Raw genomic sequence first — 26085 nt, forward strand, 5'->3', positions numbered from 1 at the left:
CATACAGTTCCGGTCATGCACAATACATTACACTTCCTCCTCACTATTCAGATGATTATTTAAATGTTAAGCAAACTCCATATCATGTTTTTATGTAAGCTTGTGAAGTGGCTGATAAATAATGCTGATGCAAGTAGCACTAAGCAGTTCAACAAGTTTTGCGAATAAATGCCGCATAATATGTGAGATAATAAACATTAATATAATGTCTATTTTGCATATATCCTGGATGAAATGGCAATTTTCATTTTTCATTGCAAACGCTTAACACAACACTTTTTTGTTCTCTTTTCTAAACTATCTACTTAACATGCTGGTCTCTAGACTTATAGAGAAAGTGCAAATACAACTTTAAGAATTAAACCTTTTAAACATAATGGTTGTACGTGTGTTTCAAGACGGTTTGTCTTTTAGACAGTCACAGATTGAGTTTATCTGGGGGTTTGCGATTGCGAGATGGGTAGCGGCGTTCCACTACTTTTGGGCTTGCTGGCAAGGGTGGTTCTGCTGGAGTGAGTGTTTCGCTAGGCACTGCTTGTTCTGGCGTAGCGGTTAATGATGCAGGGATGACTGGGTCTGGTTGAAGTATCTCTGGGACTGCATCATGTGGTGTGTTCAGATCAGGTGGTTTTCCGGTGTCAGAGTCGATGAGTTGGTCAACATGTCGGCGCCAAATCATGTTTGGCCCAACACAAACTTGGTAGGACAGTGGACCAGATCGCGCATGTATGACTCCTGGGATCCATTTCTGCTTACCGCGGTAGTCGCGAACAGAGACTGTCTGGCCAATGTGAAACTCTCGGGTCACACTAGCAGACTTGTGAGATGTTGCTTGATCCACCTGCTTACTGCTAACATGGTTGCGAATGTTGGGTTTCAGAATGTCCAATCGCGAACGAAGGTTGCGTCCCATGAACAGTGTAGCGGGGGACTGTCCAGTCGTAGAGTGAGGAGCATTCCTGTATGCCAACAGGAAACTAGCCAGTTTGGCAGATGTGGTTCCTTTCTCCCCTGTCATTGATTTCATGGCTTGCTTGAATGTCTACACAAACCGTTCAGCGAGGCCATTTGTTGCGGGATGATATGGGGCAGATGTGATGTGTTTCACACCGTTGCGCTTGAGGAACATCTGAAATTCATCAGATGTAAACTGGGGTGCGTTATCACTCACGAGTTGCTCCGGAACTCCATTTCTCGCGAAGATGGCTCTCAGAATATCAATGGTGTGAGAAGAATCGGAGGATTTGGTGCTTACCACTTCTGGCCATTTGGAGTGTGTACCACTACGATCAAAAACATTTGACCGAGGAACGGTCCAGCATAGTCAATGTGGATACGTTGCCATGGAGACATGGGCCATTCCCATGTGTGAAGTGGTGCTGACTTAGGGTTGTGCTGGACTAGCTGGCATCCAGAACAACCTTTGGCAAGTTTTTCAATGTCACTGTCGATGCCAGGCCACCACATGTAACCGCGTGCGAGGGTTTTCATTTTGACAACCCCCAGGTGACCTTCATGTAGCTCGATGAGGACCTTGTCGCGTAGCTTGGCTGGCACTACAACGCGTAATCCCCACATGAGGCATCCGTTGTGTACGGAAAGTTCATGCCTACGTGCGTGGAATGGATTCAGTTCAGAGTCGTGGGAGTGAGGCCAGCCCTTCATAGTGTACTCGTAAGCTTTGGCGAGTACGACATCGCGAGCAGTTTCCTTGCGTATTTGGGCACTGGTGACTGGCAATGTGTCGAATTGCGACAAGTGTAGGATATCATCTGGGTCAGTGTGCTCTACCCTGACCTCAGGAAGTGGCATTCGCGAAAGTCCATCCGCGTTACAGTGTTTGGTGGTACTCTTGTACTCAATTTCGTAGTCGTAGCTGGCAAGGAATACAGCGTAGCGAACCATGCGAGAAGCTGTCATTGCAGGGATGCTCTTAGCGGGATGAAATATTGACGTGAGCGGTTGGTGATCGTCACCAATGTGAACTTCCGCCCACACAGATAGTTGTTGAATTTCTTGACACCCCACACGAGCGCTAAGGCTTCCTTGTCGATTTGCGAGTAGTTTCGCTCAGCGGATGACAATGTTCGCGAAGCATATGCGATTGGTCGCTCCGTGTTGTCGGGCATTACGTGGGACATGACGGAGCCCAGCCCGTACGGTGATGCATCGCAAGCTAATTTGACTGGCAACTTTGGGTCGTAGTGGGTCAAGACTTCCTCAGATGTGATCAGAGTTTTTGCCTGCTCGAATGCTGTCTCACATTCTGTAGACCACGCCCATTTGTGATTTTTCTCCAAGAGCTGGTGAAGTGGGTGTAGAACAGTGGAGAGGTTAGGCAAGAATCTGTGGTAGTAGTTGATGAGTCCGAGGAAGGAACGAACCTGCCCAACATTAGTAGGTCGGGGTGCGTTCTTGACCGCGTTGATCTTGTCCTGCGTCTTTGTAGTCCCCGTGCGTCAATTTCATGACCACAGAAGACTACCTTGCTCTTGAAGAACTCGCACTTGGATATGTTGAGACGCAGTCCTCGATCGCGCAACACAGATAGAACTTTCTCCAGATTACGAAGATGTTCTGTGTTATCGCGACCGGTGATGAGCATATCATCCAGAATGCACTGCACACCTGGAATGCCCTGGATGATTTGCTCCATTGTCCGTTGCCATATTGCGGGTGCTGATGCTACTCCGAAGGCAAGTCGATTCATTTTGAACAGTCCCTTGTGAGTGTTGAGAGTGAGTAGCTTGCTTGACTCCTCGTCCATTACCATATGTAAGTATGCTTGTTTGAGGTCAAGCTTACTGAAGTGCTGTCCGCCTGCCAGGGTGGCGAACACGTCGTCGATCTTGGGCAAGGGGTAATGGTCAACATGCAAGTTGGCGTTAACAGTCACTTTGAAGTCACCGCAAATTCTTACCCCACCATTTTTCTTTGGAACGGGCACTATGGGTGTGGCCCATTCACTAGTCTCTACTGGTGAGATAATGTTCTGCTGTTGAAGCTTGGCGTGCTCAGCTTCAACTTGGGGTCTCAGTGCATATGGCACTTGTCTTGCCTTGAGGAACACTGGGTGAGCATTATCTTTGAGAGTCAATTTTGCTCGTATGTCTGTGCGTTCCCCAATTTCGTCCTTGAAGAGTTCAGGATACGAGTCTAACAAGGCTTGTAACTTAGCCTCCATGTTCACTGGCGGATGCTCAGATGATATGGCGAAAATGCTCGGCCAGTCCAGTTTGAAGTGGGCGAGCCAATCGCGACCAAACAATGCTGGCCCACCGCGTTGAACAACATACAACAGTCCGGTGTGTCGTTGTTCCTGGTAGCAGATGTCCACTTGCAGACAACCAACTGGTGATACCTTTTCACCAGTGTAGGTCTGCAATTTGACTGGAGTTGACTCGAGTTTCGAATTCGCGAAATGTCGCTGGTAGTCTGCCTTGGAGATTACAGATACAGCCGAACCTGTGTCAAGTTCCATGCGAATATTTGTGCCATTAATCGATGGGGTCAACCAGATCGTGCTATCTTTGCGATGATCCAGATTGTTGACTCCGAGTCGACCGACGTAGGTCATGTCGTCGTCGCTACTGGCTTCCTCGACTGATTTCATGGGTTTCGCCTTCGCTTTTCCTCCTTGTGGTCGGCCTTTGCGAGAGTTACGTGGGCGACTAGCCTGTTGTGGACTAGCACTCGAGCGGCAGACTGGTCGGATGTGACCTTTCTTGTTGCATCCATGACACGTAGCGTCTTTGAAGTGACACTGGTTGGGAGAATGACCAGATTTCCCACAGCGATAGCATGTCGATGTTGAAGTTGGTTGCGGTTTGGCTGCGAATTTGTGGACCGAAGTCTCTGGTTTCAGCTGTTGTTGAAATTCAACTGCGTCTTTAGCAGCAGCTTCCATAGCTGTAGCTATCTCAATCGCTTTCTTGAATGTGAGCTTAGCTTCAGCGAGTAGACGTTTAGTGATGTTGCCAGCCCGCAGACCACACACTAGACGATCACGAAGTGCGTCATTGAGATAACTCCCAAATTCGCAATATTCTGTCAATCGTCTAAGTTCAGCGAGATATGCAGTAACTGATTCTCCCTCACGCTGATCACGCTTGTGAAAGCGAAACCTCTCTGCGATAACAAGCGGTTTGGGGGCGAGGTGTTTCCTCAGCACATCAACTAATTCTGTGTACGACTTGGTACTTGGCTTTTCAGGAGCAATCAGATTTTTCAACAATCCATAAGTCTTTGGGCCTATCAGACTGATAAATGCAGGCACTTTGCGATCGTCAGTGATTGCATTTGCGGCAAAATATTGATCTAGTCTTTCAATATATGTCGGCCAATCCTCCTCAGTACGATCGAATGGATCGATCCTGCCTATGAGCGAACCAGCCATGTTGCAGTCAAATACAGTACGTGTGTACGCTACACGAGTAGGCAAACTAACAACGGTAAGTCTATGTGTATATGTACGTACCGAACGCCGCGAAAACTAGACGGAAATTCCGCTCAAAATCACTGATTTGCAGCTCTCCCCGGCGAAGAAAACTACAAGTAGTCAATGACAGACAAGTTCTTGTTGCTAAATGTTAACAGTAAAACTCATCCTCGTCGCCAGTTGTCATGTATTTACGTGGGTTATTCCGGGAAAATAATGTCAACAATGATACTGGGGGCTGCCATATTGGAAAGGTGATTTATTATGCTCACGTGACCTGACGTCATAACTGAGTTGATTATCAATGGGCGCATAAGTGATATAGTTCCAACATACAGTTCCGGTCATGCACAATACATTACACATGTTACCTCCTCCCCTCGATACCCTCGCTCGAATGGGATGGCAGAGCGAACAGTCAGAACCGTGAAGTCCGTCATGAAAAAGTGCCACGAGACCCACCAGGATGTCAAGAAGGCATTGCTCAACCTATGAGCAACACCAATCGATGCTCATCTGCCCTCCCCGGCAGAAATCCTATTCGGACGACCAATCAGCACCACACTACCGAGCAACAACCCTATGGTTACCACCCAGAAACCGTTGGAGAACAACGACCGTCTGGCATCACGCAAGGACAGCATGAAAACCAACCATGACCAACATGCTGGCGATAATCTACCTCCCTTGTACGTCGGACAGAAAGTTCGCATATTGGACCAACTGAGCAAATCTTGGATTCCTGGAGAAGTGACCAAGGTCTGCAAAGAGCCCAGGTCCTATGAAGTCAAAACGCCCAATGAAACTACCATCCGGCGAAACCGATCGCATCTGCACGAACTGCATAGTAAGCCCATATTGCGCAAGCAGAACACGGCAACTGCAGCGGTTGAGCAACCAAAGCGTGTTCAGTTCAAACTACTTCCACGCACACTCTTCCCAACGCAAGGCTATGACCAGCACAAGGTTGAAAAACCCACTGATGGAACAAAAGTCCAAAAACCAAAAGCGAGGCCCAATGCCGCAGAAGATTTTCTGCAAAAGCCTAAAACTACACGATCTGGTCGGGTTGCCAAACTGCCAGCCAGATATGTTCAGACCTAACTTGTTTTATTACAAACTTCCATTGAAGCATCTGTTTCACCAAGTGTTTGTTCTTTATTGACCTTTAAATGTTATACTTCAGTGTTACGCAGTACAAGTGTTAGTTTGTTCCTGTTAAAGTGGACACTCTTCAATTACCAAGGGTAAATCATTTTTAAGCATACACCTTCATTAGTTCATATGCAAAATCAATATTTCAAAATGAGGGGGATGTAGAGATATGCATATTCATGTTGTTCATGTACAGCGCATGCGCGCTAGGGACTCAGGGCAATAAAGCTACCGTCTCACCTTATTTCACCATCACAACACATATAACCATGTGAGTGTGTAGTCCATGTAGGCAGCCATCTTGTTTAGACACAATACACTATTCTTAGCTAGCTGAAACATCTCAAGTGTGCTTTATATTCAATCCGATTCATCCGATCATTACATGGTGTCAGAAGTAAACTTTGACAAACCTCATTAAGCATGGATAACATCAGGCCCCCAGATGGACTCAGAATGGATGGACATAATGCTGAAAATTGGAGAAAATGGAAGCAGAGATTTCAGCTGTATATGACTGCATCAGGTATGGAGAAGAAATTGATGCATGTGCAGTGCTGCACCTTGCTGCATGTCATTGGAGAAGAAGCACTTGAAGTGTACAATTCCTTCACATTTGACAGTGATGAGGATCGAGACAAGCTAGAAATGGGTGTTTACATAAATGTGGAGGCCAGTGTGTGACATTAGGGTCAAATTTTCAAAATAACCAAATTAAATTCAGCTTCACATGGTTTTGCAGTCTAGGGTCTATATTTTGTCAAAAACAAAACCATTTTTCTGTAACATGACCCTTTTTAGAGTAGCAACATGATAAACTAGCATCTGGGACACAAATTTCACCTGTAACAGTGACACCAAATTGTTAATTTCTTTTAGAGCTCTCACCAGGTTATTGTTCAGGTATGGTAAATACATGTTGCTTTTTAAGCAATTATTTGCAACACATATAAGTTAAAAACAACTTTAACACTATCCTTGTCCAACATTTGTTGAAAATCAAATATCAAGTTTTAGGAAATTTGACATATTATGATGATTACAAAAATGTAGCTCTCACTTGACATAAAATTATATTATTTTAAGACAAACACTCACTTGTTCTCTAACAGCAAGTTTGACAGCCAAAACTGCAACTATGAAGAGCAATGAAGATTTACAAACACCACTAGAAAGCATGTTATTGTAAGTAAAGCCTGGTGTTAACCAACATTTCACCTGTAACGCTGACACCAAATAGTCACTGTTACAGAGTGACAATCCTACAACTAACTAATAATAATAGTAATAAATGGTATCAAACCATTTAAACCTTTCTATTTAGTGATAAGCTTGATGGCTTCTACATCAGATACTTGTTTCTGAGACTGGAAGTTTAGTTTGTTATAATAATCATTTCACCTGTAATGCTTACACCAACACCAAAAACACTTTTATCACTTTTCTTCACTGTAGTTCTACTTTAACCTGTCCTATGCCAAAGTTTTCATTGTATTAAAAAACTTAGTCATTATTTTAGCTAAAAAGTCAATCATCAATCAAACAGGTGCTTTTGCTTCATTGTTTCAGCTGAAAAGAGGTATTTCACCTGTAACGGAGTCAGTGTTGACACCAAACCTTTATTGCCTCTTATTTCAAATTCTAAGAGAAGGATTCAAAATGTAATGACATCTATATTCCAAGCCAATCTCCAGGATATATTTTTAGTTAAACTTGTTGACAAATACAGTTTGACAAATTCAGAGTGCAGCTGCAAAGTATCACACTGTAACGTTTTTTGATGACACCAAATGGATCTGCCAATATTTAAAATTGGTAAATTTCTTGTACTTCTTTGAATTTCACTTGTGGTCTTCTTTAGTCTCTTTATTTAATAAAAGACTTCAATAATCACTTAAAATTTAGAATAGTTGACAGTTTCTACAAATATTATAATCAATGGTAAAGTTCACTCTGTAACAGGATTTGCTGACACCAAATGTTACAGAGTGATGGTATTTTTAGCGGGCATGTCAAAATGATACAAAGTTGCCGATGTACGAACATTGTGTTTAATATTAAGTTTTGGGTTATCATCAATCATTTAGAATTAAAAAGGACCAAATTTATCAATTGAAAAAATGAAAACTGTGCACCATTGGACAAGCTGTAAAAATGTCACGCAATTTTACCTAAAAATGTCATAATTCTGGCTAATTTTTGATCAAAATTATACAAATGCATTGTGGTGATTTAATTTTTTTATTTCAGTGGGTACATAGTGATATGGGCAATAAAGTAAAAACACAAATATTAGCAAGCTGGTTATTTTAACATGGAAATGGCCCTTGAAAGGAAAGAACATGTGCATTATACCACTGGCCTCCACATTTATGTAAACACCCAAATCCTCCTCAAGAAATTCACTGAATACTTTGAGCCACAAAGGAATGTGAGCTATGAGAGACATGTGTTTAATACACGCTTTCAAGCTCCAGGCGAGTCATATGATCAGTTTGTCACCGACCTAGAGAAAAGGCACAGACATGTTAGTTTGGGACATTACTTGATAGCCTTATCAAGGACAGAATTGTCGTTGGCATCCATGATGATGCAGCTAGAGCCAGACTACTTCGTGAGAAAGATTTGAATCTGCAAAGATAAAAAATGAGGTGACGTCATGATGACGTAATCGTGCGATTTTATGTGAATTTTTGAATTGTTGGACCTTTAAGCCGTATCTCACTAATGCAACATGCAAAATTCAAATTTCCTTTTGTATTTGGTTTGTTAGGTAATAGGTATATACACAATTTTTTTTAATTTGTGACGTCACGATGACATCATCAAAAACGCACATTTTCAAAACACATATAACAGAAGTTCCCATCGTCATGAAACTTTGTGGATAGTTAGATAATGTCACAAGAATGTTCAATTTGAAATGATGTCACCATGACGTTATCGGTTGATATTTGTATGATTTTTTACTATTTAAGATTTTATTCCGCTTACAAAATTTTACACCTTCTTTCAAGACCCTAATGAAAACATTTGCATTGACAAGTGTTGTTACGATGACGTCATCGCAGGACATATGACGTCATGTTAAAAGGTGTAAAGTCCTATATGTGAAGAATTTAGTCCTGTACTAAACTACAGTATCTTCTTGCATATGGACAAAACACCCCCCCCCCAAAAAAAAATATGGAAAAGCCCTATGTTCTGTTCATCAAACAGACATAGCTCTAGTTTTTTTTTTTTTTCCCAGTCATTTTTGCCCAAAGTATTTGTACACGTATTTTTGTTACCGGCACTTTGGCCACTAAAATCAATCCGATTGCCTTTATACTCGGCACACACTTAGACCAGCATCTGCAGTTGATCACCGAACATTGACGTCATCATGAAGACATCACGTGTCAAACGTCACATTTTATGCGATTTTTCTGTTGTGACCATTTTCTAGCAGAATTCGGCTAGATCTGACAGATTGGGCTATATCTCCAGAACTACAGGTCCGATTAGGTTAAAAATTGGTATGTACCTAGACCGGGATGTGTTATAGATGAAAATAGAAGTGACGTCACGACGTCATCATGGGTCACGTGACGTCACGTTAAAGATTAATAGATCTTTGAAAATCAATTGTGAGAGACCTGAACTTAACGTTTGCGGGAATCGATAGAATAATCCAGGGTCTTCATTTTTGATATTATGTGCAAAATCATGTGACCCTTCCTTCCGGTTGAAACCGGAAGTGCCTTGTAATTTAAAATTGGTGAAAGGTGTGAATTTACTTTCAACGATGTATGCTCTGGCTAAGTTGTTATTTCTAAATAAATTATAGTTATAGATGCAAATTGATGTGACGTCATCATGACGTCATCACGTGAAATGTGACATCATAATTCAAAGCTCTATGAGAATGAAATCACATATTATATGACACAATTTATTTTAAACAGAACTACACATCCTTCCTGGAAGTAGTTGAAACTTTACATGTCACATATGTCACAAAAAGTTGCTGAAACAGTTTGTTTGTTTTTTCAGGCAAATTTTTTGTTTGTTTCATGAGGCAATCTCATTTCAATTTCCATAATTGTTTTAAAAAAAAAAAAAAAAAAAAGAGACAGAGAGACAACAGTCACCACTCAACAGTTAAAAAAAACCTGTTCCGAAACAAACAAAAAGTGGACAGTTGGAAGAAGTTAAAATGTAAAATGTTGAGGATTAGGAACTTGTTTTAAAGTTGTACTCTGAACCAGCTTTAGTTGATCGCCTTTATCAAGTGGATAAGTGTTTGGTTTAAAAGGGGAGATGTAATGAATGTGTGCATTCATTATTTAACTCTGCCACTTATAATTATGCATAGCGCCCTCTATTGTCTAGAGCATATAACCATGTGGGTGCATACCTGCAAATAAACTCCCATAGACACTAGTGCTAAATGCCCATACTTCAAAATTATTTTAAAAATACTCAAAACTCTCACAGGTATTCAAGCTGCACAGAAAAATGATGATCAATGTGTCATCTTTCATTTTCTTTTCGATTTTTGGTGGGTTGACCATTGACTTTTCGAGATATTTTCACGCAAAGAAGACGACCCCTATTTCCCCCAAAGAGGAAAAGTGGCCATCTTGAAAAACGATCCCTCCACAACATGGCAAAATAGCGCCACTTTCGAGCCCAATAGCATCCAAAATGCTCAGAATTGGAAGCCCCAAGTCCGGGCCAGAGGTTCATTACCATATCTCTTCAATTCCCCAATTTTACGGCGCTCAGAACTCTCTAATATAGAATATTTTGAGGGTATAACTTTTATTCATGAGCTTGGCGGATCGATTTACCGGTGTGCACCCTATAATAGCAGGCAACTTTTAAATTTTAGCACAAAACCACATTCAGGACAAGCAGAATATCTCCAAAGTCAATATTTTGAAGAAAAAAAAATTAAAGAAAAATATTATCCGAGGTCGATATTAAGCCCGAAAATAGTGATTGTTTTGCCCCTGCTAAGCTGTAGAGCGCCCCCAGCGACAATAAATTGAGTTTCAACTACTTTTAAGCTCAAAATGCCCCCCCCCCCCCCCCCTTTTCAACTATCAATTGTTGTAATCGGGTGATAGCCTACTGCTCCCTTATGATTGGAAGCATCCGTTACGGAAAAAAAACCCTTGTTGATACCTTTAAAACATTTTTCCCCCTCCCCGTAGGTTCCGCCCACTGAAAAGACCACTGCCGCGGCACAGCGCATGCGCGAAACGGCCATCTTTGTGATTCTTTATAATAGCAGGCAACTTTTAAATTTTAGCACAAAACCACATTCAGGACAAGCAGAATATCTCCATAGTCAATATTTTGAAAAAAAAAAATGAAAGAAAAATATTATCCGAGGTCGATATTAAGCCCGAAAATAGTGATTGTTTTGCCCCTGCTAAGCTGTAGAGCGCCCCCAGTGACAATAAATTGAGTTTCAACTACTTTTAAGCTCAAAATGCCCCCCCCCCCCTTTTCAACTATCAATTGTTGTAATCGGGTGATAGCCTACTGCTCCCTTATGATTGGAAGCATCCGTTACGGAAAAAAACCCTTGTTGATACCTTTAAAACATTTTTCCCCCTCCCCGTAGGTTCCGCCCACTGAAAAGACCACTGCCGCGGCACAGCGCATGCGCGAAACGGCCATCTTTGTGATTCTTTATAAAAGCAGGCAACTTTTAAATTTTAGCACAAAACCACATTCAGGACAAGCAGAATATCTCCAAAGTCAATATTTTGAAGAAAAAAAAATGAAAGAAAAATATTATCCGAGGTCGATATTAAGCCCGAAAATAGTGATTGTTTTGCCCCTGCTAAGCTGTAGAGCGCCCCCAGCGACAATAAATTGAGTTTCAACTACTTTTAAGCTCAAAATGCCCCCCCCCCCCCTTTTCAACTATCAATTGTTGTAATCGGGTGATAGCCTACTGCTCCCTTATGATTGGAAGCATCCGTTACGGAAAAAAAACCCTTGTTGATACCTTTAAAACATTTTTCCCCCTCCCCGTAGGTTCCGCCCACTGAAAAGACCACTGCCGCGGCACAGCGCATGCGCGAAACGGCCATCTTTGTGATTCTTTATAGGGTGCATACCTGCAAATAAACTCCCATAGACACTAGTGCTAAATGCCCATACTTCAAAATTATTTTAAAAATACTCAAAACTCTCACAGGTATTCAAGCTGCACAGAAAAATGATGATCAATGTGTCATCTTTCATTTTCTTTTCGATTTTTGGTGGGTTGACCATTGACTTTTCGAGATATTTTCACGCAAAGAAGACGACCCCTATTTCCCCCAAAGCGGAAAAGTGGCCATCTTGAAAAACGATCCCTCCACAACATGGCAAAATAGCGCCACTTTCGAGCCCAATAGCATCCAAAATGCTCAGAATTGGAAGCCCCAAGTCCGGGCCAGAGGTTCATTACCATATCTCTTCAATTCCCCAATTTTACGGCGCTCAGAACTCTCTAATATAGAATATTTTGAGGGTATAACTTTTATTCATGAGCTTGGCGGATCGATTTACCGGTGTGCACCCATGTGAGTGTGTAGTCCATGTAGGCAGCCATCTTGTTTTAATAGACACACAATACACTATTCTTAGCTAGCTGAAACATCTCAAGTGTGCTTCTTATTCAATCGGATTCATCCAATCATTACAACTTCATCATGACGTCACTTCAGATTTTGCATACTATTAACAGTATCTACCTGCCCACCAAGTTTAAAGACATTCGGACTATGTTCAACCTTACATGTTCAACCCAGGGGAACTGCATGGTCTTATTTATCCCAGGACTCTAACCCGCACCTATTATCCCACAAATTATTTATTAGCCTAATGAACAGGTGAGCGGCTACCCAAACAAAAGGGGGGGGGACAATTAACAAAGGGTGGACTAAGCCTAGGGGCTGTTCGTTTGGTGGAAATTTACCACTGTTTTGTGATTGAGTTAAACACTTGAATGGAATTAGAGCAATACAAATAGCGACAATAGGTCTTAAAGTGAACTTGGGTAACCCTCCAAAGATTCCAAAGATGATTATCGATAGGATTTATTCAAGACTGTCAATCATCAATAGATTTGTTCAATAATCACAGCTTAACAATAATATACAACAATGCACCCTTAACAATAATACAAGGCGATGAATTATATCTCACATATTATTGCCTGGTATATTATTCACTGGTTATAACAAGGGTCACTTTATAGTAAACTTAAACATAACCCTCATGTGGTCAACTGCACCATGTGTAACAAACTTATACAATGTACAATTCCTGTTATGAAATAGCCCAGTTCCAATAACCTTCACATAGATTGAGCTGCCTCAATAACTGTAACACAAGAAGGGTAACTTAACCCGATTTACCGTCAAGGCAGGCTATACTATGTAATCCAAATAACCCTCACACGAACTGAGCGGTCCCAATAACTTTCTCGCTCGTTCCCCCGCGGCTCTGCTAACAGGACGCTGGGATACTCTGATGAATTCACGTTCTGATTGGTTGGATTTTGCGTGACCTGTGACCTGCGCGTCATCACCCTCGTGACTCTACAAGATTTGAAACGGCCATTAAGACTGATTCATCACTCTTTTAGTCCAGTTCAGAGATGGTTTTTTTCGTTGAAAAGCGTAATAAAGTAGGAAATTCTGTAAAACTTATCTATGTTGTAAATTTACAATTCCTGTCACTTGCTCGGGCTCCGTTTCGAATCACGAACGGTCGATTTGCATTATGCGACGATCAAAATTTTGTCCACATGGTCCGCAATGAAACAGAAATCACATCCGGTATGGAATGTGCGCATTTCTATGGGAAGTTTTTCGGATAGCATTTGTGTACATTGGCTAGATGTGGTCTTGAACAGCTGCAGCCAGATGCTTTATACATAGGTCATAGGCCTCTTCCTTCATAAGATTCTGTGAAGCTCATCAGCATATCCCAGTGTCCTGTTTGTAGGGCAGGGGTACGAGCAAACTTCGGGTAAAGTTTCGTGCAAGAGCTGCAAACATGGGCGTCGCCAGGATGTTTCTAGAGGGGGGCAAAACATGTTTTCCCAAAAAATCCTGTTTTTCTCAACATTTTCTCGACTTTATCAGTTTTAGAGGGGGGTAGGGACATTTTGCCTCCCCCCACCCATTAAATTTGCGCCATTATGACTTCTTGCCTCTTTTCTTTTCTTTTTTTCTCTCTTTTTTTTTTCCTTTTTTTTTTTTTTTCCCTTTTCCGGGGGGGGGGGGGGGGGGGGGGATGTTGCAACCTGACGCCACTTTTTTCTTCATATATCATCTAAATGAAGGTCATTCATTGCAAAAATGATGATAAGACATGAATCTGGGATTGAGAAATATTTCCAATTTTGTTAGGGAAAAAAGTTCTTGACTCTCCATAGACTTTGTACACAATGTGGAAGTGGTGCGCGTCAGGTTGCAACATTTTTTCCAGGCTGCATCCGATTCAATTAACAGACTGTCTAGAGCACGTCCACACCCAGTGAAAATATGCGGGGACGCGCTGACAATATTTCGTAGCCATACATGTAGCTCTGTGCATAGAGCTAATAGGGTTTGTAGCTCTATGCTCCATGGAAGCCTGTTTCAGACACGGCCTGAGCTGAGGCACCCGCCAGACATTGCATGGCCTTATGGGATACTTACCCAAGTAACCGGCTCGGCGAATCGGTTACTTAGGCCAGGCTCGAGTAAGCACGAGAAGTCACGTGAGAGGTAAATCGAACGCTGTCGCACTTGCACGAGTAGCGCAGGGGAAATAATCGAACGCACTGCTTATTTAACTGAAACACAACAATAATAAATTAATGGATACTCACAGCCATCATTGTGGAGTTTTTGGAACCTTGACTTCATCTCCAGTTTTAGCTTTAGGATTCCTTAAGAGTGTACCGTGAAAGAATGCTGCTCAAGTTGTATTATTACAGGCCAAACTTTTGAGGTGTCCTCTTGGTTTGGATAGATATAATGATGATGAAGCCAGAGATGAAGCAGAAGCTAGGGATAAAGTGTTTTCAAAAGATTTCACAACCCCTTTAATAGGGCTATTAAATACTAGAGCCCTAACTTGCTATATAAAGTGAAGCCTACTGTACGCATACATGTACATGTTTGTGCACAAACCTATGGAAAACTGGAATACAGCTACTTGTATATCTGCACTTGTATTCTATGCTGAGCTAATTAATGCCAAATACCGAAAGACACAATCAGTATTAAATGAGCGTTTTATTTTGCTGTGCGCAAACGCAAACATGTGCATCATACTTTTAGAAAATGTCGTTGTTCACGTTTGTTGTGCTTGCGTGTTGCATTTAGAGTACATTATTCCGAATTCATTCCATCTATTTTCATTATGTTCTACAAACAGGCCCGTAAATTCAAAATGCCATACAATGACAACCGTGATTAATATGATAGATGATGTGAGTATTGCATAAATTGTACAAGTGGAAGGCTTAAAATTTAATACGCCTCTTGCCATGTCAGGCTTATTTTTCCAGTATTATTCTTATCCAAGTTTGCCAAAGGTAATGAAGGATCAGGTTTCTGTATAAGTCGCTTATAAATTATGTATATTTAATGACATAATTTACCTCACATGTGATTATTCATCCTTCAAGCTACATGTTAAAGATTCAAACGGTAGGTGCACAAATCAAGATTAAGGACTGACTCTCACAGGTAAAACAATCAACTTTCAGTGAATAATCATCCTAGCAAAGGGTCAAATTGGACATAAAAACTGCTCCTACAGAACCACTAATTCATCATGAGCTGTCATATGTAGTGTGTCAGTTGTTAAATTCGAACTTGGAATTCTTTTCGCATCACTTATCCTTGCTAAGTAGTTTTTTTCTTAATTAGCAGGTACTGAAATTGAACATTAACTTGAAACAAGTCATAATTCTCCAGAACTCAATCACTCATTGCATAGCTTTGTTAAGGGTGATGAACATTCTATCTGAGCTAGTTTCTCCTCCTTCAAGCGTTGGATTGAATTCATTAGGTCATCAAGTCGCTCTGAATCGTTATCTACAGCAGGAGAATAACACAAACATATATTGAATTTAGAATTTGGTATTAAACTTTTGCTCTGTAATGGCGTATGTGCATGAACTGTAGAGGACAATCTCTGATCAACTAACGAGGAAATTAAGGGTAAAGAACATTACTACCTGTCAGTAAATTTGTCCAAAATTGGCCATGCTGTCCAAAACAAGATTGTCGTGCTGTCAGTTTCTATAAAATATAGTTTTACCAGGCCAATGCACTTAAGGGTTTGTACAAATGAAAAAGTCCAGCTCTTAAGAAGGTATCTCAAGTATTTTTATGACATTGAACCCTGAAGATACATGATTGCAATAGCTTGGATGTATGTGTCTTCCAAGATAGTGGAGGAAAATATATATTTATTACAACAGAAAGAGCGTCTGTTAAACGTAATTTGGTGTGTTCTTAATATTTTTCCGGACTTCGGGAAGTGAAGCATGTTGAATCTGACCCTTTCATAGAGAGAAAGTGCCCCCTTTAATGTTAACTGTTTTGGAAAAAATCACCGCATGAACTTGAATGGAGAGCTTCCACAGCAACACAGGAGATCCACAGGCACAACCGCCAGCTAGAACTGGCACCAAAGTTGGATCCGGGTATGAAAGTGATCAGAGTTGGATGCCATTTGAGTGAGGTTGTCCAAGGCATTTGAGTAAAGTTGTCCCGTTTCATGTCAGAAAGAAAGTCGAGAATGAGCTGGACAAACTGCTTCGCCTTGACATCATTGAGCCTGTACGCAATAAGCCAACCCCATAGGTTTCACCCATCCACGTGGTCGAAAAGCCTAATCGACCATGCGAGATTCGCATGTGTGTTGATATGCGAAACGTAAACACTGCCATCAAGCGAGAGCGTCACATTACACCCACCATCGACGACATTCTTGCCCGGGTCAACGGATCCACCATCGTCAGCAAACTTGACCTAAACGCAGGTTACCACCAAGTTGAATTGGCCCCAAGTCTCACCATCTGACTGTTTTCAACACACAAGAACCTGTTCCGTTACAAGCGTTTAAACTTCAGCGTTTGCTCTGCAGCCGAAGTTTTCCAGAACGCCATCTCTTCTGCGCTCCGCGGCCTCGCAGGCACACTCAACATCAGCGATGACATCTTAGTGTTTGGCCGCAGTCAACAGGAACACGACGCACGCCTCACAGCCTGTCTGCAACGCATTCACGAATGTAACCTGACTCTGAACAGAGACAAGTGTAGCTTCGGCAAATCACGTGTCGAATAATTCGGACATGTATTCAGCTCCACCGGCATCTCCCCCGGCAAGAAGAAAGTAGATGCCATCCAAAATGTACCTGACCCTACCAACACAAGCGAAGTACGCAGCTTCCTCGGACTGGTCACGTACTGTAGCCGGTTCATACCTGATCTTGCCACCGTTTCCGCACCCTTCTGCGAGTTGACAAAGAAAGACACACCCTGGCAATGGGGACCTGAACACCAGCTAGCACTCCGCCAGATCCGCGAAGGAGTTGCGCATTGTTGGAAAAATGAACTCGTAGTTGATGCCAGCCCAGTTGGCCTAGCTGGTATCCTCGCCCAACGCAATGACAAGGATGAACTTTTGATTGTTGCTCTCGCGAGCAGATCACTAATGCCCCAAACTCGATCGCATCTTTGCCACATTCTGCATGCTGAAGGTAGTCCGCACTGACAACGGACCACCCTTTAACAGGACGGAGTTTTTATCCTTCGCAGCCTACCTGGGGTTCCATCATCGGAAAGTCACCCCACGTTGGCCCTGTGCCAATGGGGAGGTGGAACGCTTCATGAAAACAGTAAAAAAGACATATCGTACTGCAATCGCTGATGGCATGCCATGGAAGCAAGGTCTGTACAAGTTCTTGCAAAACTACCACGCAACACTGCATGCCACAACAGGAGTTGTACCTGCTGCACTACTCTATGACAGGCCACTCCACACCCGTCTCTTTGAAACTCCACACAAGTCTCGGGCCAAAGCGGGCCCCGAACCCCACGCCGTAAGTTTTTTTGACCCACTTTTTAGTGGGACCAAATTTTTTTTGGCCCCCCAAAAAATTGTGTTCTGGATCCGCCCTTGTAGAGACATCAAAATAAGGACACTCAAACAGTTCAGAATTTATTTCGACATTGTTTTATTCAATCATCATCTTTAAATTCGCCAGATTCCATTTTCACATGTGCATAACTTTTATTCAAGGTGGAACATGGGGAAAAGGATGTAGTACTCATTAATCTAAATTTGTCACCTAAGGCGCCCCATACCGATCGAGAATAAAGGCCAAAGGTCACTTAGTCAGAAGTCACGACAGCCCAAGCATCCCAAGTTACCCCAAACACCCCCCCCCCCCCCAATCTACACCTATACACTTCTAAGTTGCTCTAGTGGCTTATTTCCTGACCATTGACAGGGTTTATTTTGACTGCCCCCAACAAAATATTTCATTCCCCCCCCCCCCCCCCCCCGCAAAGTTTAGAGTCTGGTGCCGCCACTGAAAATTGAAAATTAGTGCCTCCATCACAACATTTAAATTGTGCCCCCCCTCTAGATTGAAACTGGTCCCTACAAAATTATAGTGCTCTTCACAATTATTTGTTACTTGTTTTAGTGAACAAAATGGTCACTGAACTGGCCATCAAAAGCAACAGTGCTCCTCTCGTGATAAAAAAAAGGTCTCTCTACATAATGTCAAGGTAAAAGAAACACAAAGAGCAAAATGGACAAGATGTGATGCGATCAAGGTAAATGAGTCGTTTGTCAGAAATTTTAATTTGGAGATACAGGCCAAAATAGGGCCACTTCATCGCATCACTTCATCACATTGCTTGGTGTTCCAACTTCCATAATTTTTGCACTAAAGATGGTATCAGCATGCGGTTTTCACAGCAGTAATGCTGAGGTTGTATTCTCTCCAAATCTGTAATAAAAAAAATATTTGACCAGGGTCGACAAACGACTCGTGTAGCTTTATCGCGCATCACATATTCATAATTTGTTCCTCATCATACACATGTAGGTTTATAGTAAAATGAACAGGACCATATTTTTTTTCTTCTACTTTCACACCGACTGAAGGTGCCCCTTTTTCTGAGCAAGTGCCCCATTTTGGTGTTGCCCCCCCCCCCCCCCAGTTTGAAAAGCCTTCCGCCACCCCTGATCCAAAAGGGATATTTCTTTTACTCACCCTGTACAATGGTATTGTATTCTTGCAGAAAAAAAGAAAGGCTGACGAGAAAGATAAAAAAAAAAGGAACATTGTAATTTTTTCATAGAAACTTTATATTCTGACCAGTACTGCATATCCCTGATCATAAATTGACTTTACTAACCTTTACAAAGTGATGAATTTGAATGTGATTTCCAGATTTTATTTTTGACCTTTCCTGGCAATTCCTACAAGTGTGCAGAAATTGTAAATTGTTTCAAAAAAAAAAAAATTAGCACACAGACTGATTTGGGAATTGAGATAATAATGGTTAGTTATATACATATATATTTTTTTAAATCTTCAGTCAATTTCTCTTTTCCACTTATAATTATTATGCATAAACCTTGTCAGTTTTCCTTCATTGTAAAAAATTGATGAAAAAAATCTAAATAAATCAATACGTACACATGTATATATCAATTGATTGTAAGGATTGATACATAATGTTCTGTCAGAAGCCAATATGGCCCATCAAGCTGATGTTTATCTCCAGTTTCAGCGGCATGCAATGACAGAATATTTCTATCCCCCCGGATGGGATGCCAGTCCATCACAGGTAAATGCTGGTACCCATTTATACTCCTGGGTGAAGATAAGTGGGGGTGAAGTGGCTTGCCCAAGGACACAACTTTGGCCAGCAGCTGGATTTGAACCCTGTTATGTATATATGTCAGCATTTACATTTTTTTCTAGACCTCTGGTCAGAAGATTAGGTCAGAAGAAGTGGTGGCACAGATATATAGCAAATGACTTTCCAATGACCAAAATCAATCCTAGTGCGACTATAGGTAAAAATTGCCAAAAATAAAAAATAACGAACAATCGGTGTTATAACTTTTTTTGGCAAAAGTAAGTCAATGCAAACATGTCTTAAGTGACTTAAATGCCACTTACTGTTACTTAACTGCTGAACAACTAGCATAATAAGGCGAATGACAAGGCGAAAAAGTGTTCACATCCCTCCAGTCACCATCATGGACCTCGACTTCGCAGACAACTTCAAATTTGACCTCAAATGTAGCGGAGCAAGCCAGAAGGATGCTGCTGGTGGTCAAGAGAGTGTAAGAAGGTCATGCTACAGCTCAATGCCAAGAAGACCAAGGTCATGGCATTCAACACTGAGGACACCACTGTTACTGCCATGGATGGTACTGTGCTAGAGGTTTGCAGGGTTTCAAGTACTAGACTGCTTTGATCGCCTCAACGGAGCAGGGGCCTACAGATGGAGCGCACTCCACAACATGAAGTCAGCATAGAAATCTGAGCTCAGAGATGACTTCAAGTGCCGTCTATTCATCGGCACAGCAGAAGGCACTGGATGGGTGCTACATGCACATCCTGCACTTGGTGCTCAATGGCTATGAGAGGACTACATGCGAAGGTGTAAATTAAAGTCGGGGAGAAAGGAGGCTAGCTAGTCACTGTGTCTGCCACTCAGAGCTCGCTGCCTGCCCTCTCATACTATGGGAGCCCACGCAGGGCACCACCAAACTGAGTTGTTGGCACCAAACATCTGTTGACGTACTGAAGCCAGCCACTGGACAAAGAAATAAGGACTATCATGCTGAAGAGGGGCATACTGAGAAAAAGGACTCATGACACCCAAGTTGGTGATGTTCTTGTATGACTAATAGCATTTAGTCATTTTAGTTCACCAAATGCCATGAAAGATTGTAAACCCTGGAGTTTACAATGTGGCACATCATTTCGTTCCTGCATTCACCAAGTGCAAATTCAGCAATGACAATGAAATTCTTATATACCGAGCAGGGGCGGATCCAGGAATGTTTGCAGGGGGGGGGGGTCCAGGCCCATCGGATTTCTTTATGTCTGATTGTGGCGGACATGTAGGTAAGTATTATTACTATAATTGATATAATTTTGTTTTGGTGTCAGAGCGGGGGGGGGGGGGGGGGGGGTTTCTGACCCAGAAAACCTCTCTTGATCTCTGCCCGACAGTGAGTGTCCTAAGGTAAAAGTAACTACAATTGTATGTCTGGCATTGGGAGTGGGTATTGTTCAAACTATATTTTAAAAACTAATCAGTATATATGTCAGCATTTACATTAAAAGACAAATATGTGTTTGTACCTCACTTTAAGCAAGAGGATAGAAATTTAATTTTATAGGCAATTGTATTTTCAATCAGGCAATTGTATTTTCCAAAAACTGAAACAATGCTTTAAGCTGTTAAGCCTGCCCAATCACAGCAAGGTCCAAGGATGGACCCAACAACAATATCTTCTCCCAATTTTCCATTTTCCGCAAGTCCTGCAAATTCGAAAAGCGGTTGGGGGGGGGGGGGCTGGGCCATATTTTGACGCTAGGGGCCCCTCTTTTTTTCTTAGCATGTTATTCACATTTCATAAAGATGTGCAGTTCAGGGAAGTCAAAAATAGTCATCTAGATTTCTCTTCATTTTAATCACTCAAACAAATACTTTCAAACGACCCTGGGGGACACCTGGGGGGCACTGGGAATTTGTGCCCCCCCCCCCCCAGCCCCCACTTGGCTATGCCACTGATGACTCATGACATGGACTGGGACTAGGACTCGAGTCCGACTTGAGTCCAATTACCATTACTCGGACTCGGGTCATGATGACACATGACTCAGCCTTGGACTCAAACTTAACTTGCGTGACTTGGGACTCCACCAAACTTACCACAAATCACAAATTGTTTTGAAGACAACGCTTTCCTGAGCAAGCGATACAGTCTTTGCCGTGCAAAAGAAACACATTTAAGTACTGGCTGGCTTGTTTTGAAAAATGTACCCCAGCGTCCACACTTGATGTTATGTAAATACTAGCTTGATAGTGTTTGATACCAGATTATCTGACGCCTTGCCTTATTTGACATGTATGTATTTTTTTATTCCATCTTATGAATATTTCCAGTTCATTACATTAGAGAAAAGCTGTGAAAGAAATGGAACATTTACGCTGTGAGGTTTGAAGTTTATTTCCAATATAAATTAAGGGTAACTCATGACTCAGACTCAGATTCAACCATTGTGACACATGACTCGGACTCAACCTGCATGACTCAGGACTTAGGAGAGGCGACTCGGACTCAACTCGATGTTTGGTGACTCAAATACAAGTCTGCATGTGGCTGAAACATGCTATGTGGCCTACACGCAAAGTGGTTGGGCCTTATGGTCATTTCTGAAACGTTCCATTAGAGGGATGGGAGAAAACACATTGTCATCATTATGATACCATTAAGATTGGTCACCTGTGTGTCCTTGCTTTGGTTGCTCTGTTCTTTCTGGACAGGTTTGATGATGAGGCTTGCTTGCAAAAGTACAAGATGGTACTGATGTTCTGGGTGGTTGCTGTACCTAAAAATTCATTAAAAAGATCTCCCATTTTAACAAGCTAATTAAGTAGAACACACTTATTTATTTATTAATTTTTTTAGCAGCAGTCATAGATTAATCAATGCAATGCTCATAACACTTTTGATGCGCCTAAAGCATTTTCGAAGGCAGAATGCTGGACCGAGCAATTGTAGAAGTGGTGAATACTTTCAGTGACCTGCATCGTATTTCCAGAAATTACATAACAATTTTGCTGTGTAGCTACAATTGCAACATCGGAGCAATCGAGAGCCAATATTTGCAAAACAAGGACTTCTTTGCATTGCACATTGCTAAGGTATTGCATATATATGAAAAAAAGTAAAACTGCTGCAAACTGCTTACTGACTGGATGGACCTGGAATATATAAATCTTAAAATTAATCTATCCCCAGAAATCTAGCTCTCACGGGAAAGACCCCCGATGCCATGGCCAAACCCATGATTCCCTTGGTTACCACGTTTCACCCCAATCTCCCTCCCCTTCGCAAAATCACTAATGACAATCATCATATCCTCCACACTTCAGATCGCCTTGCCCGCGCCATCCCCGACGGCCCCACATTGGCTAACAGGCGTCCTCGAAATCTACGGGACTTGATTGTTCGAGCTGAAGTCCCTTCCTTAGATGCATCCCCTCCCACCCAGCATGGTACTTTCAAGTGCAGTTCCAGATGTGTTGTCTGCCAGATTCATATCCAGGAGTCTGACTCTTTTTCTGGCCACTCTTCTGTCACTACCCACAGAACCATTGGTAACATCACTTGTAACACCTCTAATGTCATATATCTCATTTCTTGCAGGGTCTGTGGAGTGCAGTATGTAGGTGAGACTAAGAATACGCTCAAGAAGCGTTTCTATGCCCACCGGTCAACGGTCAACACCAAGAAACTAGACACCCCTGTTGGTCATCACTTCAACCTGCCTAACCACTCCATTTCTGATATGATTTTGCAGGGCATTGAATCTCTTGGCCATCGCAAGGACTCAGTTCGCCTCAGCAGAGAGAAAGTGTGGATGAATCGTCTTCGAACTATTCAACCACATGGTCTCAACATCAAATCCAATGGAAATGACTAATCCTTTGCTTCCTCCATTGTCTTCTTTTACAGATAATCCACCTGGTCTTCCTTGTTTGTGTTTACCCATCTTCCCCCATCTTTCATCCCTCTACCTCCATACTGTCCCCCCCCCCCCCCCCCCCCCAGCATCATCCCTTCACTCTCACACTCTTTTGTCCGTTCCCACTCCCTGTGACCTTTGATCCTTCCCCTTTCTGGTCCCTCCCCTGTTTACACAAGACCCCTTGTGGTTTGCCCTCTCCCCTTGTTTCTTTGTTTCTCTCATCCACCCTCCCCTGCATCTTTCCACACCTTCACACCTAATCCTCCTTTTGTGTTTCTTCTTTCAGCCCTGCATGTTTGTGTGCACCCCCATGTTAATGTATGTACCTCTGTCATTTCTGTTTTAGCCTCTGAAGAAGAACTTGCTAAGTTCGCAACGTCAGGCCACATTAATTTTAAGAAGTATGCATATATGTAAGTCACTTAAACTTGCCAGTGAAGCCGCAACTGAGCAAAGGGCCTATCATCATCTTACAAATGTAATGCACAATTACACACTAACAATGGTTTCACACAAAAAAGGAAAGTTAGGGGAACCACTGGGAGGGACATTTGAACACATTGCTGATGGTGCATTGTGCCGAAGTTAAAATGCCACGGGTCCAGGCACATTCACCGTAAAATCAGTGTCCCCTCCATCTACCCTTTATGTATGGAGTCCCAAGTTGTTGTTTTTTTTAATGTGAGGGTCCCACTTAAGTGTCAACCTCTGAGCCCAAGAGGGCGCCCTTTTAAGTGCAGTTCTCATATGCACTCTGCATGAAATAAGTGCAGGATAGCCAGAAACGATCCGGTAAATATCCCGTTTTTATGTTGCTTTTAAATCATGATTGGGTGTAATGAATGAACAGTGGGTATCGTAAAGGATCACAGAAGTATCTGAAACTGGAGATTAATCTTGGGTTAGATCAATTTGCATTGATTTTGGATAACTTTTTGTTGCCTAAACTTTGATTCACAGAACCCGCGTGTCACAACTTTTACACGTAGATTTTGTATTCAATTTGTACTTGTACACTGTGAAGCGTTGCTTTCTATACAGCATTACGCTCACGTGCGCGCTGTACATGTGGGAACTTTTGGTCACCTTTGGGGTCGTATCCATGACAATCGCGCACGGTACATGTATTATTTTCTATTTTAAGCTGCGCGCTGTGAAATGCATGATTTTACAGGGAAGTTTGTTTATAAATTTAAACTATATTTACATTACTTTCATGTATGCTAGGTACATTGCACAAGGTGATGACACAGGCTTATAATCCATGATTGCAAACCAACAAGAGTTGGGTGAGTCAAGGTTATATTTTGATTGCGTTTATTTACTATTATTATGTTGTAGAGATTTAATTATTTAATGCCGTAGAACTTGTATGATTAACTTTTGTATCAGATATTTATTTATGTTGTTATATTTCAGGGATTTGATACACAAGAGTTTTTATACACCAAGGATTTTATACACCAAGGATTTTAATGAACCAAGACCTGAATGAATTTCTTTGTTGGGAGTCCTCTTGCCGTGAGGGCACACACCCTCCAATCCGAAGGATCGTCAGTTCTTCAAACCCAGGGACGCTGCCGCCGCCGGGCGTCGCCTACCCTCACATTAACATGAACGAAGACAAATAAAAAGATGCTATTGACAAACCTCTTGTGTTGGTTTTGATATCCTCCTGACTGGTCTGTACTTGCTTGATATTATCTTGACTGGTGAGGTATCATGCTGTGGATATCTGTCAGAACTTCCCCTGCCAAGCTAAGGATAAGCAATGAGAACTAAAGTCATTGTTTAATGTCAACACCTCAATTAAACTCACGTTATGTCTAAACCAACTCGTATTACTCGTACTTCTGAAACCTTCATTGACCATGTCTGGACATCTTGTCCAGAAATGTACTCACACAATGGTGTTTAACATCAACTGTAAGTGACCATTCACTAATCTATGCTGTGCATAAAGGTCAGCTCCTAAGGGGCCTGCCTGTAACATCAGGGGATGGTCGTACCGTACAGTTAATGAAAGTGATTTTATTAATGACCTTAGACAGGTTCCTTGGAGTGATATTGAAACATCTGACAACCCTGACCTTGCGTGGAACATTTTTGGGCACAACTATAGAATACAGGGCCACTTCACTCTATATCCGCGCCTCCGTATGGCTGCGTGGAGCCGTAGTCGACACCTACCTCCGAGAATTGCACCCTCTACTGGCGCGCGACTCTGTGACTCCAAGACTCTGCGCTTCCACGGCTCCAGTGCCCCGTCACAAGCGCGCCCTCCCTTCCTCTGCGAGGAAATTAACATGGATATGGATGCTTCGTTCTAAAAAAAATGAAGTCCTAGGATCATTCATATGGATATGAGCCACAGTAGTCGACCTACTGCCGAGAATTGCGCCCTCTACCGGAGCGCGACTCCAAGACTCCAAGGCTCCGCGCCTCCATTGCCCCTTCACAAGCGCGCCTTCCCTTCCTTGAGAAGACAAGTGCATCCGCTGTACTTAGAATTTTTTGCACGTCTGCATATTATTGTACTTTATGCCCACTGACCCCATCTGTTTCCACGGTGACTGCTCTATGTTCCGACACCCTATGTTCCGACAACCTAGATTGTGTTACTCCCGGTTAGGGTTAGGGTTAGGAATAGGAATATGTGCAGTCGGAACATAGAGGTGTTGTAGTGAAATTCCTAC

The 26085-nt window shown here is 42.3% G+C and overlaps 2 protein-coding genes and 1 long non-coding RNA gene across 3 annotated transcripts; all 3 read right to left on the reverse strand.

The window, feature by feature from the left end:
* Positions 1-418: 418 nt before the first annotated feature.
* LOC119739043 (uncharacterized protein K02A2.6-like) lies at positions 419-1027 on the reverse strand. Its single transcript, XM_038213877.1, has one exon. It carries the CDS (start codon positions 1025-1027, stop codon positions 419-421), a length of 609 nt encoding a protein of 202 aa, XP_038069805.1.
* Positions 1028-1916: 889 nt separating this feature from the next.
* Positions 1917-4396, reverse strand: LOC119739044 (uncharacterized protein K02A2.6-like). The gene is made up of 2 exons (XM_038213878.1): positions 2486-4396; positions 1917-2303 (listed from the first exon to the last, which is right to left on the reverse strand). Exons 1-2 carry the CDS (start codon positions 4394-4396, stop codon positions 1917-1919), a joined length of 2298 nt encoding a protein of 765 aa, XP_038069806.1.
* Positions 4397-14641: 10245 nt separating this feature from the next.
* On the reverse strand, positions 14642-25730 carry LOC119739476. Its single transcript, XR_005272576.1, has 4 exons — positions 25580-25730; positions 25040-25147; positions 22141-22246; positions 14642-15678 (listed from the first exon to the last, which is right to left on the reverse strand). It is a non-coding gene; the product is annotated as an uncharacterized LOC119739476 (long non-coding RNA).
* Between the last annotated feature and the right edge of the window lie 355 nt (positions 25731-26085).

Source organism: Patiria miniata, unplaced genomic scaffold (assembly GCF_015706575.1).
Source record: "Patiria miniata isolate m_02_andy unplaced genomic scaffold, ASM1570657v1 HiC_scaffold_30, whole genome shotgun sequence".
Taxonomy (NCBI): Eukaryota; Metazoa; Echinodermata; class Asteroidea; order Valvatida; family Asterinidae; genus Patiria; species Patiria miniata.